The sequence below is a fragment of the Rhincodon typus genome, chromosome 27 (genome assembly GCF_021869965.1).
Source record: "Rhincodon typus isolate 14 chromosome 27, sRhiTyp1.1, whole genome shotgun sequence".
Lineage (NCBI taxonomy): Eukaryota > Metazoa > Chordata > Chondrichthyes > Orectolobiformes > Rhincodontidae > Rhincodon > Rhincodon typus.
Genome location: NC_063358.1, coordinates 15,463,875 through 15,479,583, shown reverse-complemented (window position 1 = coordinate 15,479,583; position 15,709 = coordinate 15,463,875). Strand labels below are relative to the sequence as shown.

General features: G+C 43.8%; 1 protein-coding gene across 1 annotated transcript in view; it reads right to left on the bottom strand.

Annotated features, from left to right (window-relative positions):
- LOC109911724 (beta/gamma crystallin domain-containing protein 1-like) overlaps positions 1 to 15,709 on the bottom strand; it is a 59,832-nt gene that overhangs the window by 12,708 nt on the left and 31,415 nt on the right. The window contains exons 7-15 of the mRNA XM_048613149.1: positions 14,411 to 14,550; positions 11,665 to 11,791; positions 10,949 to 10,984; positions 9,283 to 9,419; positions 7,591 to 7,717; positions 6,658 to 6,800; positions 4,735 to 4,861; positions 1,493 to 1,525; positions 280 to 392 (exon numbers count right to left, since the gene is read on the bottom strand). Of these exons, the coding sequence (XP_048469106.1) occupies positions 280 to 392; positions 1,493 to 1,525; positions 4,735 to 4,861; positions 6,658 to 6,800; positions 7,591 to 7,717; positions 9,283 to 9,419; positions 10,949 to 10,984; positions 11,665 to 11,791; positions 14,411 to 14,550 (983 nt within the window). The remainder of the gene's footprint in view (positions 1 to 279; positions 393 to 1,492; positions 1,526 to 4,734; positions 4,862 to 6,657; positions 6,801 to 7,590; positions 7,718 to 9,282; positions 9,420 to 10,948; positions 10,985 to 11,664; positions 11,792 to 14,410; positions 14,551 to 15,709) is intronic.

Here is a 15,709-nt window from a genome sequence, read left to right as displayed (position 1 = left end):
TTCTGAAGAAAAGTCACTGGATCTGAAATGTTAACTCTGCTTTCTCTCCACAGATGCTGCCAGACCTGCTGTGTTTCTCCAGCAATTTCTATTTTTGTTTCAGATTTCTAGCACCCACAGTTCTTTGTTTTATAATATCAAATTGATAATGGCCAGACCCATCCATTTTAGGGACGCTGATTAAAACAAACTATTGGTCAGGACACCAGGTTTAACTCCTCAATTTACACATACCACATTGTTGTGACATATTGCAAAGCATCAATCAACTGCATTTACCTGCCATTTAGGACCCTGCAAGACTGCATCTTAAAATCTTTTGGGATCCTCAACTTCTCCCCCTCGATCATCAGACAGCGTCCACCGTATTCGACCTCTGGGTAGGCCCTTATCTTTGTGATGAATGGAAAGAATTTAAATTTAAATTTAAATTGCCCATGGACCAAGGTAGCAACAGAGCGAAGGGAAATTTCAACATCAGCAATTTAAAAACAGCTAAAAAAGAAGTGAGAAGGAAAAAATATGTAGCCAGTCACAAATTTAGTCTGGGGCATGTGGTTTCTTCATTTTGGCACTTTCTCATATCTGTCCATCCTTCTTGGTTTTAGTGCCTCCATGGGCTTGTTTAAAACAAAAGTAAATAAATGCACTTATGTGGCACTTTCTGCTGTTAAAAAATATATTTTTATATTTAGCCATTGCTGTAATGTAAGAAATCAGCAATCGACATATATCCAGTAAGTTCCCACAAACAATAATATGATCTTGGCCTGATAAGCAGTTTTGAGTGATTTTAGTATGAAGATGAATATTGGCTATCTATTCAATCCAATTTTGAATGTTGACTTAGTTTTTGCCTCAACCACTAACCTAGAAATGAATTCCAGAACTTTCCACGTAGAGGTTCCTCTTGCTGTCTGCTCTAAATTGGTGCCTGGAGTAGTCAGCTTTCTGACGGACCTGCACAAATTTTCCCAGTCCTCAAATCATTCCCTAGAACCAAGCAAATCTTTTCCCTTTGAAATTTCCTTCCCTATTAAGTCTGCTCCCTTTGCCCTATCTGGCAGCTTATTCCAGGAAAAAAGAACTTTTTGATTCTTTTGTCAATCATCTTATCTGTATCCTCCGGTATTGACCTGCCCGCCAATGTAAATAATTTCACCCCATTAATCTTATCAAAACTCTTCAAGGTTTGTAATCCCTTTATCAGAAATCTCTTTGGCTTTCCCAGCTTGAAGGAAAACAGCTCCAGTCTCACTGTGGAACTAAAGTTCCTTATCAGTGGTACCAGATAAGTCAATCTCTCTTCCAAGCCTTGCCACCCTTCCTAAAGAGTGGTGGTCAGCAATGGACACAATACTCCAGCTAGAGTCCAGCCAGTGTTTTAAAAAGGTTCACAGTACCTTCTGTGTTCTTTCACACCCAGCCTCGAGTGATAAAGCTAACTCAAGTTCGCTTACAAAATAAATAAACTGAAGTGAATGATACTTACCTTCAATCTGAACTGAGGATTGCTTGGCTCCACCTGAACACACAAAACACAAGGCGGTGTCACATATTGTTGGTCAGCCAATGTTTATGCCACAACCTATTTCCCACCCCACCCCCAGCTCTCAGGGACATATATCATGAAACATGTTTAGTCAGGGTCTCTCTCAACATGTTTGCTTCCGTCCCCTCCCATGTCATCAACTTTCCATGCAGCTCCCTGCTGCAAAACATAATTCTTTTCTTTGTGTAAAGTGCAGTTATACAATGAAAAATATACTTGCAGAGACATTTGCATTATTACTTAATCTGAAGCTGAATTCATTAGTTGAAAATGCAGCATCCCTATCCACAAGCAGACTGATGGATACCTATTGGATAAAGCGCGGTGAAGAATTGATTCAGTCATACTTGCGACAGAGTAAAGCAGTTTATTTTTCTGGCATTGCCCACAGAGGGAGCTGTCTGAGCAATTGTTGCCAAATTCATTGGAGCCCAAGTGTTGTCAGTGTTTAACAGAGATCTGCCAGGTACTCACTTGTTTCCAGTATGTAGCCCCATCCCAAAATACAATACTCATTCTGATTTGACCACATTACTCTCCATCACAGGAAATTTTAAACCTCTCAGTCCTTTCTCCCCATTTTCTATTTAGGCCCAGGCTTATTCCTTGCTTATAATTATAAATGTTTAATATTATTTTAGTTTCTAACAAGTTTTTAGAAAAAAATTGAAGTGCATTTTTGGCATATTATTTTTAATCATTTTCTCCATCAGCCTTAGCAGACAGGACACTATCAGCGATGGCCAATGTGCTGCTTGTCTCCCAACCTTGACAATACCCAGGGAGGGTATGCGTGGGCACTGGTGACTGAGTGACTCAGGGAAGTGCAGAATAAGACAACACAGTTCAAAGGAGGGTCACTGTCACAGGGAAGGAGCCATCCTGGATTCAACTTGTGTAGTCCTGGGAACCAAACAAGTAGGGTCCTTCACTCCCCCCTCCACCCTCAAGTGAAAGGGAATGCCTTGAAATTCTCTCCTGGATGCCTTGGGACCCATAGACCCTCAGTTGAGCACCTCTATGGCAGATATGGCAAACATCATGGCAGTCCCTTTATCATTAGTTTGGATTTACACAGGAGTATGGAGGGAAATGCAGTAAACTGGGGATGAATCACCCATCAGCAATGATTGAACTGAAAATGGTGTAACTGGCTTGAGGAGCTAAATGGTCCCACCACATTATTTAATGAAATGAAACACTATTTTTAAAACCAAGAAGGAAAGTTTTCTATGTCCTGTTGGATTACAGTATATGTTCCTTTTTAAAATAATGTTAACGATGACTTGCTTGCCCCTTGAGCAATGTCTGGAACATCTTGCTGCTGTCCAAGACAACAAGGTGCAGGGCTGGATGAACACAACAGGCCAAGCAGCATCATAGGAGCAGAAAGGCTGATATTTTGGGCCTGGACCCTTCATCAGAAAAGGGGGAGGGGAAGGGGGTTCCGAAATAAATAGGGAGAGAGTGGGAGGCGGATAGAAGATGGATAGAGGAGAGGATAGGTGGAGAGGAAACAAACAGGTCGAAGAGGAGGGGATGGAGCCAGTAAAGGTGAGTGTAGGTGGGGAGTTAGGGAGGGGATAGGTCAGTCCAGGGAGGATGGACAGGTCAAGGGGGCGGGATGAGGTTAGTTGGTAGGAGATGGGGGTGCGGCTTGAGGTGGGAGGAGGGGATAGGTGGGAGGAAGAACAGGTTAGGGAGGCGGGGACGAGCTGGACTGGTTTTGGGATGCAGTAGGGGGAGGAGAGATTTTGAAGCTTGTGAAATCCACATTGATACCATTGGGCTGCAGGGTTCCCAAGCAGAATATGAGTTGCTGTTCCTGCAACCTTCGGGTGGCATCGTTGTGGCACTACAGGAGGCCCAGGCTGTCCAAACTCTTTCTCAATAGAGGTCAGAGCAGCTCCGAGTGAAAAGTGTCTCCCATACCCATAGCCCCCAATAAAACAAGTTTCAGTGACAAATAAATATACAAGTAGCCTGTCGCTTGTTTGGAAGGGATTTTTGAGAAGAATGTTACTGTGCTTCTACAAGATCGGATTCTCCCAGTTTTTCCTTTCTCCTTTCTTCAGTCCCAAAGGTCTTTGCAGCAACAGAGCTTTCCCAGACACCCAGTTCCTTTCCCTGGCTCAATCCACCTGTATCTAGGCTGTAAGTATTGGCCGTATTCTCAATACTTAAAGAGATGTCCAAGATGTTTGAGTTCCGTTCCCAATTGCCATCTACATGACTCTCCTCTAAGGGATCATCAGCTGGCAACCACTAACAGAAATCCTCACTAATTCCTCCATCTCACGTTCTCTCTCTCCTTTGTTGGGCCAGGAAAGAGTTGCTAACTCCATTGGAATGTCGACATTTTTAACCAACCTGTCCAAATGTGTTATGACACAGCACTGGTACAGGTGAGACTCAAATCCAAGCCTACTGACTCAGAGCTACAGACACTACCACTGCACCGCAGTGGCCCTCCAGATGAATGTCTTCCTGGAACTTTCATCACATGACCACCATCACATCACCCCTCCCACCATTTGTTACCTGACCTGTCAATCTTCACAGTTGCCCCTCCTTCCTTCTGGCTGAACTGGTACATTCTTGTCCGCCCAACAACCATTACTTACCAAGAATCTATCCATCTCCACCTTAAAAATAGGAAAACACTTTGTTTTCATTGCCCTTTCAGGAAGAGAGTTTCAAAGATGCATGACGCTCAAAAAAAACTTCTCTCATCTGATTCAAATCGGAGATTTTTTTTTTAAAGTGACCCCGAGTTCTAGATTCTACCATAAGAGGAAACACCCTCTCTACATCTGGCCTGTCAAGAATTCTCAGGATTTTGTATGCTTCAATCAAGTTGCCTCTTACTCTTCTGGACTGTACTGGATATGAGCCTAGCCTGTCCAACCTTTCCTGATAAGGCAACATGCCCAACCTAGGTGTTCGTATGGTGCTCCTCACTCCCTGCAGAGTAATCTAACTACCCCTGTGCCCTGGGACGGTGATGGAACTTCAAATGCCGCATTGATGAAGAACTTAGACACAAGCTGGAGAGTGCATTTGTCTGGAGTACTGCAGCAGCTCAGAAGAGAGCAGTTTCTTCTCCAAGGTATTAATGGAAGGGGCAGGCACAATTATTAAGATTGTAACAGGCACAGTATTGAAGTAAAAGTTCTGCTTACCAGTAAGATGGGGTGCAGGGAGCTAATCTTACAGTTCTGGCCACCCCAATCCTGAGGGTTCCGGTAAATTCCTTTCTCGACAATGTACTGAGCTCCAGAATAATTGACACCCTCGTAAGCCACCCATCTGAAAGATGAAATGATGAATATTTACCTGCAAGGAAGCAGCTCAATTCAGATTTGAAAGCAGGTTTAAAAGATCAACTCCTGGGAAATGAAAAGCTTTTTTTCTACCCCTCTTCTCTAGGCATTGAGCCCAGCTACTGTCAGTTCAAGGTCTTAAATTATTCACTTCTATATTAAGCTTATTTGTTTTTTTTGTAGGATGTTCTTTCTGGGGTTTGGCCCTCCTTATACCTCACCCAAGATGCCTCCCTTCAGCATGAGCTCAGGCAGCTATTTGACTATGGAGCCTTTTGCAGGCAACACCTGAACGCATTGGTGCCACACCCATTGAAAAAAAAAACAAGTCATCCCTCAGTGAGCAGTCAGCAGTGACAAAACTCCACATCTCCCATGTGCATCTGAGGTATTAGAGACAGGTTTTAGCATTCAACTGAACTTAGATCACCAGAGATCAAATCTGATACAATCTTTGTCAAAAATGACCATTTGCAACATGCAAGAAGGTAATCATTGCCCCTGGACATTCAATGGTATTGCTATCCCTGTGCCCCTCATAATCAACATCCTGAGGGCTCCCATTGTCCAGTAAGTGACCTGGACAAGCCATATTAATACAGTGGGAGCAAGAGCAGGTCAGAGTTAAGCAATCCTGTGGCGAGTAACAAGCCTCTAAAACCAGTCCATCATCAGCAAGGCACAAGTCAAGAGTCACATGGAATACTCTCCACTTGCCTCATGAGGGCAACTCCAATAGCAGTGAAAAAAAAACACCATCCAGGATAAAGCAACTCACTTGATTGTTTGTGGATGTGCTGCCCGTCATTAACTTTGCCTCTGATGCTCAGTAGCAGCAGACCGTATCAGATGCACTTAGACAGCACCTTATAAACACATGACCACTTCTAGAAAGACAAGGGCTGCATATACATGGGAGCACCTGCATGTTCCCTGCAAGTCACTCACTATCCTGACTTGGGGAAAATAAATGATCTTTCCTTCAGTGTCACTGGGTTAAAATTCTGGAATTCCATCCCCAACTGTACTGTGGACAAACACCGAATGAATTGCAATGGTTCAAGAAGACACCTTCTCCAGGAAAATGAGAGAAGACCCAGCCGGTGAAGCCCACATCCCGTGAATGAAAAAAAAGGCTACAGCATGGTAGGTGTGCCTTTAACACCAGGGGGTGCTAGATTTTACAAAGTAGGTAGAATTTTCCTGTTTTTCGGATAAGTCTGAAAGTGGAAGAGTTTTGTGGAGAGAAAGCCATGGCCTACTTTAGTCAGAAAGCCTGTCGGATTTTACGATAATCTGCAGTGATTGGCTGCTGGTGAGATTTCTGCTGGAGTTACAAACCCCAAAGTAAGTCCCACCCTCCTAGAGCTGCCAGCCAATCAGAGGCTAGTGTCTGCAGAATGTGGCCAATGCCTCTGGGCTCTTTCCTTTCCTGCTTGGAACCCAAGCAATTGCAGCTGAGGTGGTAGGAGATCCTCAAGTAAGTCTTTAATTGACCATTTACGGACCTTATTTGATGGTAGACTGGGCAGTTCACCAATGGGCCTTCCTGCTCAGAATTTAATTTCCAAATGACAGCAAAAGGGTGAGTAACTCCCAGCACCAAGACACCCAATTATCTGTCATTCCTACCACTTCACAGGACAGGAAAGTTCCACCTGTACTTATCAAAGGGAACAGTAGTGTTTGTAAAGCAAAGGAAATGGTTGCCAAAACATACATAATGATAACAGCTCTCTTATATATTGCCCACTTGCAGCCCATGCTAGTTCTGTCACTTACACTCCACTCATAACGTTCATGGATTGTACTTGGTCCCCAACATTAATCAGCTCCAGGTCTGGGATGGGCTCAGTAATCATAATTGAATCACTTTCCTCGTTGTCATTTCTGTCATTCAGAACAATCGCAGGGTTGAAAAATTCCTTTTGAAAAAACAAAAGAAGGCATCAAACAGGGTCACTTGCAGACACTTTCTGTTCAACAACTGACACTTACTTAAGCAAAGAAACGATCCCTTTTGTTTTTTGCAAATTCATTCCACCCCTCTGCTCTCGTGCTCCCACTGACGATGGTGACATGATTGGGAGCAGAGGTCTAGTCATCAGCCTGCTGTCTGTACCTGGAGTGTTAGTCATTTGCTTTGCCATGTGGATACCACAATGGGGTGTCAGTGCTCATTATGGGCAAATGCTGTGCCCAGCCCCTCCATGGCACATGCAAAGCAGCAGCAGCTGTACCCCAATCACTTCACTAAACCGTGCAGTCTTCACAAGCAACAAACTTGGCTCATTTCACCTTGTCCAACCCCAAGATCACCAAGACCAACTGCATCACACCTCACAATCATTGAATAATACTCCTCCAAAAGAGACTCTGTGACCCATCATGCCTATGTTGGCTCTTTGAAAGAGCTATCCAATTAATCCATCTCCTCTAGAACGTTCCTAACAGCTCCCGACATTCTGTGGCTTCGGAAATCTGTGAGATTCCCTGCTGAATGCTGCTGGTGGATCTGCCACCTGCAGTGCAGCATTACGCTGGGAGGTAGTGCCACCATCTGATCAAGATGAAAGAATGCACATTGACTATGGATTGTGGCTCGTCTCCACAGTAGAAATGCTCACCGACCTTCAAGGGGGAGATGGGGAAGTTTAACTCTGCACCATTGCCTTCACTTTACAAGAAATATCTGTCTTGTTTCCCAATACTTACTGCCCGGATGAGGCGCAGTGACTTCAAATCCTCATCACAGCCACCCCATGTCCTCCAGTCCATGAACTCGCCTTCTTCAAAGAGATACTGATGACCCCTGAAACCTTCCTTTGAGTAGCCGACCCAACTGCAAGAATACATGAATGAAAATAATCAGCAAGTCAGAGTAAAGCATATAAAGAGCAGTGAATTCATGAATAAACCACCACCCAACATTGTTGAGTAAAATAATTGAGGGAGCTTTACTCTGTATGTAACGCCGCGCTCTTCCTATCCTGGGAGTGTGTGATAGGGACAACTTCTGTGACCTCAGAGCAACTCCAAGCACTTTAGATCTAATGAAATGTAATCAAAATATGGTTGCTGTTCTAATATCGGAAATGTGGATGCCAATCTGTGCACAGCAAGCTCCCACAAGGAGCAACTGAAATAAGTGACGGTTTAGTTAGGGTGAGGGTTAGATGTTGCAGAGGGATAATTACTGCCCCAGGACATCAGATAGAACTCCTCTGTTTTTCAAAATGGCACAGAGGATCCTTTGCATCAGTCCAATGGAATCTAAGTTTTCGTGTCCAAACAGAAAGTGGCAGCGCTCGATCAGAACGGCACTGGAGATGTCAAGCTTCAGACTCAGGCTGAGAGTGCAGTCCACCAGCCATAGCTAACACCATGTCATTACATCCACAGTGGGAAGGTTTATGGAAAACCATCACACTGCCTGTAATACAATAGATAATTACATGGATATATGGCACAGAAAGAGGCCATTTGGTCCAACCAGTCCATGCCAGCACTTATGCTTTCCTCAAACCTTCTTCTTCATCTAAATCTATCATTGTAACTCTCTGTCTCTTCTCCCTGGACTGTTAGTCGAGCTTCCCTTTAAATGCTTCTATACTATTCATTTCAACCACTCCATGTGGTAGTGGGTTATTCATGTAGTATATACATACAGATACTGATACTGGGGAGGTGATGGCCTAGTGGTATTATCACTAGGCTATTAATCCCTAAACTCAGCTAACGTTCGAATCCCAACAGAGGAGTTGGTGGAATTTGAATTCAATAAAATAAAATCTGGAATTACAAATCTACTGATGGCCATGAAACAATTGTCGATCGCTGGGAAAATCCATCTGGCTCACTAATGTCGTTTAGGGAAGGAAATCTGCCATCCTTACCTGGTCTGGTCCATATGTGACTCCAGACCCACAGCAATGTGGTTGACCCTCAACTGCCCGCTGAAATGGCCAAGCAAGCCACTCAGTTGTAGCAATCGCTACAAAGTCTCAACAAAACGTTTGCAGTCTTTGCAGTGGGTCAACCCACAGCAGGTGAACTTCAGCAGTTCAAGAAGGCAGCTTACCATCACCTTCTCAAGGGCAACTAGGGGCAGGGCAATAAATGCTGGTCCAGCCAGCGACACCCATGACCCACAAGTGAATTGAAAACAAAAGCCCCATTGTAAATTGCTCCTGACCCAAAAGGGGGTCTGTGCAGTGGGAAGGGTGGTCAGCGTAGGGGGAAAGGATAGTCAGTGTAGGGGGAAAGGGTGGTCAGTGCAGGGGGAAGATGGGCTAGAAATCCCATCCTTGTCCCTCGTTATTCCTTCCCCAAAGAGATAAGTCTGGACTTTCACTGGAGAGCTGTGTCACAAAGCCACATTAACCCCTTTCTGTGCTAGTTACTCACATTCCTCCATAGACCTTTATGGAGCCAGCGTTTGAGAGAGCGGCGCCAGTGTTGGGATATCTGGACAGGAAGTCTGAGGAGTCATTGTAAACATCTCTGCTTCTCCCAGCAAAATACATCTTCTCAAAAATGGTGATCTAGAACAAAACAACAGATTTTAAAACATCGGGTGGTGAAGAACCAGGATTCAATGTGCAGGACAGGATCGAGTTTGGCAAGGGTGCATGGCTGTATAGGTGTGCTCCTAAAAAGTCCCTGCATCAGTTCAGTGTGGAGCGTATCTGAGTAAGTTAATGTAATTATGGTATTGCAAGAACAATTGAGGAGTCTGGACTAATAACCAAGATGATGTGAAGTCCAAACAAAGTCTGAGAAGCTAAATTCACCTAAATCTAGAAATGAAAACTTGGCATCAGCAAAAGTGGCCACAAAGCAGCCAGTTTTGAGTTAAATCCTAAATGTCTCTTTAGGGAAATAAATAGTGGAGGGCTGTTGTCGTGCACTGGTAGTGTCCCTACCTTGATTCAGGAGGGTCTGGGTTCAAGTGTTATATGCATAGAATCCCTACAATGTAGAAACAGGCCATTCGGCCCAACAAGTCCACACTGACCCTCCAAAGAGCATCCCACCCAGACCCATTCCCCTACCCTGTAACCCAGCATTTCCCATGTTTAATCCACCTAATCTACACACCCCTGGACACTATGGGCAATTTAGCATGGCCAATCCACCTAACCTACACATCTTTGGACTGTGGGATGAAACCGGAGCAAACCCACGCAGACACGGGGAGAATGTACAAACTCCACACAGACAGTTGCCTGAGGCTGGAATCGAACTCAGGTCCCTGGTGCTGTGAGGCTCTAGTGCTAACCACTGTGCCACCGTGCTGTCCTATATGCTCCAGAGGTGTGTAACAACATCTCTGAAAAGATTGGTTATGTCTTTACTACCCTCTGAGAGGATGTAGCAAGACCTTCAGTTATATTAAATTGCTATATTGCAGTGGTTAGGACTATGAATCACTACACCAGCTTTACTGCAATAAATACTGATCATAGAATGCCTACGGTATAGAAACAGGCCATTCAGCCCATCAGGTGCAGTCGAACCCTCTGCAGACCATCCCATTCAGACTCACCCCCTAACCTATCCCTGTGACCTTGCATTTCTCATGGCTAATCCACTTAGCCTACATATCCCTGGATATTATACACAATTTAGCATGGTCATTCCACCCAACATGCACATGTTTGGACTGTGGGACGAAACCCACGCATACACGGGGAGAATGTGCAAACTCCACACAGACAGTCATCCAAGAGTGAAATCGAATCCTGTGAAGCAGCAGTGCTAACCACTGAGCCACTGTGTGGCCCCAAATAGTGAACTGGTGCTGGTAAATAAATTCACCAATAAATTCACCATTCACCAAATGGTGATAGCAAATAAATTCCTGTATGGAGGCAAGAAGGTTGGTGGTGGTGAGGGGTAGGAAAGAAAGGGTAAACGACCCTCTTGCCCACATTGTCAGTTTTACAGGGAATTTGTGTGGATTAATCCAGAAAATGCAACATTTTTCTCCAAAAGCTTCACTCGCAGAAGATGCATCGATCTAACCATTTCACAACGAAGCATCCATCAATTCCATTTGATGTTTGCTTACCATTGGTTCATTAGGCTTCTCCACCCTGGGCGGACCCTGAAAAGAAATCACAGAAGACACTCAATTCTTGACAACTCCACCTGGAAAACCTGATCTGTTAGATCTTGTATCTATGGCCTTTGCTTTGCTCTTACCCCACAAGAAGGAGGTCAGTCAGCTCAGTTGGCTGGATGATTGGTTTGCGATGCAAAGTGACACCAACAGAATGGGTTTAATTCCTGCACTGGCTAAGGTTACCATGAAGGATTCTCCTTTTCAGCCTCTCCCCTCACCTGAGACATGGTGACCTTCAGGTTAAACCACCACCACTTGTCTCTATCTAATCAGGGAGCAGCTTGATGGTCTGGGGAGACTGTGACAAGTTTACCTTAATCTTTATACCCATCATTTTCTGAACATCCAAGTTCCCCCTGCCCCCTACACCATGCCACAACTCTGAGGAATTCCATCATGTTTCCTCTCAATTTCCCCTTTTTCTGAGGGAAATATGTTCAAGTATACCTGATGGGTTATAATTCTGGCACTGTTGCTTCCTCCCTGTTGGTAATGTCAAGGGAGCAAATGGGAGATGTGGGATAAGTGGTTCCTCCACTAGGGCTGGGTGCTAACACATACATGCCCTGACCTCATTATTCTGGAGAAGTCAGCCAATATTGACACCCCTCTTCACATCCCTTCAATGATATTTTTACTTTGCCTTGGGTTTGCATGTTTACCATTTGTAGAGGTATCAGGGATCCTACTTGTGGTTTCTCTGCTCCCCATTCCTCCAGTGTTCGATAGCCACCTACTTCCAGAATACTTTGCTGGCCTTCGAAGAAAGGCTCAGAGTAAACAAACCACCTACAGAAATAGAGAGAAATTAGCATGGAGCCTCTAAAATCAATTTGAAAATTCTCAACCACGTGATCAAAATCCTCTCTGTAATCCCTGCCCTCTCCTGGGCTCCTGAGCACTCTGCACCCTTACAATCAGCACTAAAAGTACACAGGGCACTCGGCAAATTTGCTCATAAATGTCCCCGAAACACCTAGGAAATTTAAGTTACAGCAATGACCAATTATAGAAAAGTTATCCTCTTACATCAAAGGGACAGAATCTCAAAGTCACTTTTCGTTGAAGCACAGGGTTGGGTCATGGTTTGGGGGGAAGCGGGTGAGGTTGAGGTGGAGACAGGGGGTAGGGAGGAAGGGTGAAGAGAGGGAGGGGGAGGGGGAGAGGGAAGTAGAAGTAGAGGCGTTGGCCGACCAAGATAGTGGCTGTAAGGAGGGGGAAAGAAGGAAGCTGCAAAGAACAGGGAGGCGGCTGCTGAAAAAAGAGAGGGAACAGCCTTAAACTGATCAACAAAGGAATATACAGCTCACTGACAGCAAGAAAAATCTGAAGTTACTGAGGTAATGAACTCTTTGTAAATGAAATGTGGAATCTTTATCTTGAGGTTGTGTATGATCAGGAGCTACTACGCATGGAAAATTTGCCCTTACAATGAACACCATGCGAATTATTACATTTCAACCTGAGATTGAGATCTGGTTGCAAAAAGCAGGGATAGTAACTGCCTGGTTAAATCTCCCAGTGTTTTGCATATGTAATGGAAACATATCAGCTGTGATCTCAGCAGTCTGCGGAAGGAATGTTTAGGAATGGCTTTTTGTGAGTAGGTGCATGTTGTAAAGACCATTTCTTTTTATTTTTCTGTATTTTTGATTTTGGGCTGAAATGAGAAAAGGTCTGTTTTAAAAACTAAGCATTGTGGAAGGGATTGTCGCACTTTATAAAAGCCAGCTCCCAGCACTCATGGTAATTGTTATTTACACTTTTTTGTTTAAGCAGTGGGGTCAAAGTTACTGCAGATGAGCTGGAGCCAGGCGCCATGTATGAAGGGAGGTTCAACTGGCAACAAACAGCTGATTGGTCTGTGAACGATGACCAGTTATTGATGACAAAGATGTTCGGCCTGCCAACAACAATGTGATTGGTTCCCAGATAGCTGAACAGCTGCAACTGTGAGGCCTGACAATGTATCAGTTATTTCGAAGAAAATGTTTGTTGCCAACTTATGCATGTTATATTGTGCCAATTTAAATGCTGTTGTAGATAACATTCATGGAGGGTTGATATTTACTGTGGAAATTGATGAATTCTTCTAATTCTGGATCTGACAGAGCCTAAATATACCACTTCCAACACAAATACAGAAGATATTTTTACAACATGACTGCATTGCCCTATAAATAAGTTACTGAGAATGAAAAAGGAGCTCCTGAAAATCAAAAAGTAGTTCTTGAGAAAATCTCAAGGAGACCTGTCCAAAAAAAAGAATTGGCCCCTAATTACAAACCTCTAAGATCTCAGTGTTCCTCCAAATCTGACCTCTTGGACATCCCTGATTTCCATAACTCCACCATTCATGGTCTTATCTTCAGCTGTCAGAGATCTAATCTCTAAACTTTCCTTCATAAACCTTACCAACTTCTTGTCTTCATTAAACTGTTCCTTAAACTGTACTGTCAGAAATTTCCTGCCAGTCCAGCAGTTCACATCGCTGCCGATCGCAGTAGCCCCACAGTCATTTAACACTTAGAAGACAATTTATTGCTTAGGGACAAACGTTGCACTCCTAACTCAGGCAGAGGCTGCTGAACAAACAAATTGGCTGATAGCTCTGAAAAAAAAATGCTGGAGATCACAGCGGGTCAGGCAGCATCCATGGAGAGAAAGCAAGCGAATGTGTCGAGTCTATATGACTCTTCATCAGAGCTAAAGTGAAGGCTAGTAGCTCTGTCTGTCCAGCAGTGCAAATGGCAGCAATGGCCAATGGCAGTCCCTAGATTTAAATTCCAGATTCTGGGACTACTTAAGCATGGAGGGGACTGTCTTATGGCAGGTTAGGGCAATGAAGCCCAAGGTTGGTGGAGACAGTGGGGCATGGGGATGTTGGTTAGGAGGCTGGGGTGGGGAGGAATGAAACACCCGTAGGAGGGGGCCTTGATAATTACAGCTACCTGAGTGTCCTGGTGAACATTTTATCCCTCAGTGAGCATGACAAAAAAAACAAAATCACCTGGTCATTATTGTGCATGTCTGTTTATAAGAGCTGGCTGTGGACAAACTGACTGTGCACTTTCTACATTGTAACAGTGACTAAAAGGTAAAATAGCAAGTTTAATAGCATGTCCCAAAATCCATTAGCAGCCAGAGGTTTTAAAAGGTGCTATACAAGTGTGAGCTCTTTCCTTTGCTAACAATACCCACATAAAGTCACATTATGGCATTCACACACATGGGATGGAGTCCTGCTCACCACTTTCATACAGGACACTGTAAGGCATAAGGACATTAACAGGGATAGAAAAGGAAGAAGGAACATTCCGTGCCACACTAGGTTCACAGTTAAACCACCCGAGCCATTGATCCTCCTCCAATGAGACCGTTTAAAACACAGTATGCTGAGAGACTCACAGTCCAGAACTGACAATGATGGAGGTTGTTCTTGGGGGATACCCAAATATCCGAATATCCTCGGATTCACAGTGAAACGTAAGCTTCTTCCCCTCACCATCAGCCTCTGGGAACAAAGATATTTCAGGTATGGTGTAGTCCTAAGAAAGAGCAACACAAAGAAACAATCAGGTTGTGGAATTATTCTGAGTAATGAAGCTCAATCAGTATGGAAACACTGTTAATGGATCACCTCTTTGTAGACTTTACTCTGGTTTTAATACTACATGCAGCTGTGTATGCTGCTTTCACTGGTTTACAGAGCCATAGAAACAGGAAGAGGTTATTCAGGCTCATTTCACTTCAGATTCGAATGGCCAGCAGAGAGAGGTGACCTTTCTCTGGGCACGGACTCTGATCCAGCTGTTTAAGCTTTTCGTCAGTTCAGTAAATCAATGCTAATCTGTATCTGCATTCTATCCATCTGCCTTGGTTTCAGAACATACTAAATAGAAATCTGTCAATCTCTGTTCTGGAATTTTCAATGGACACTCAGTCTCTTCAATCTTCTTTTTGGTGTGGGTTGGGCATGTCGTTTTGTTGATGGTGGGAAATATTGCAGATTTTCACTGCCCTCAGGGTGAAGTAGTGCCAATGGAGATCACCCCCGACAGGACACGCTTTACAATCAGGTCATTTTGGTGAAGATTTTGGTGACAGGTCCTGGTTGTCTCTTTGGTGGGGATTCCTGCTGAAGCTAAATGGGGGTCTGTTCAGTTACTGGACCCTCCTTGTGCCTCAAATGCACATAAATATAGTCTTGTATACGTAACAGATGTTTTTGGTTTGTTTGGATAGAGTCAAACTCCAATGTTTGCTTGTTTCCTTGATATGCTATTCTACAGAACCGAACTGCTTTTGTGACTATGTATATCTACAATGATATTTTTTATGAATAAAGCCTACTTTTGAAATAAAAATATCTCTTGCAGCAGGAGCCACCAGGCAGAGTGGGGAGAGACTACCATCTAAGATCTTTCTGCCAAAGTTAAAGGGGTGTCTATTCAGTTATCGGATCGCCCTCCCCGATGCCCAAAATATAGGCTTGTACAAGTAACAAATGACTTGGATTTGTTTGATGGATAAAGTCAAACTCAAATGTTTGTTTGTTTCTTCATATACGCTACTGTACAGAACCAATCTGCTTTAGTGATGATGTATGTCTATAAAAGATCTTTCTAGGAATAAAGTATATTTTGAAATAAAAAAAAGTGTCTGTTTACACAGGTAGCATGGGTAGCAATTAGCTTGCTGACTGGT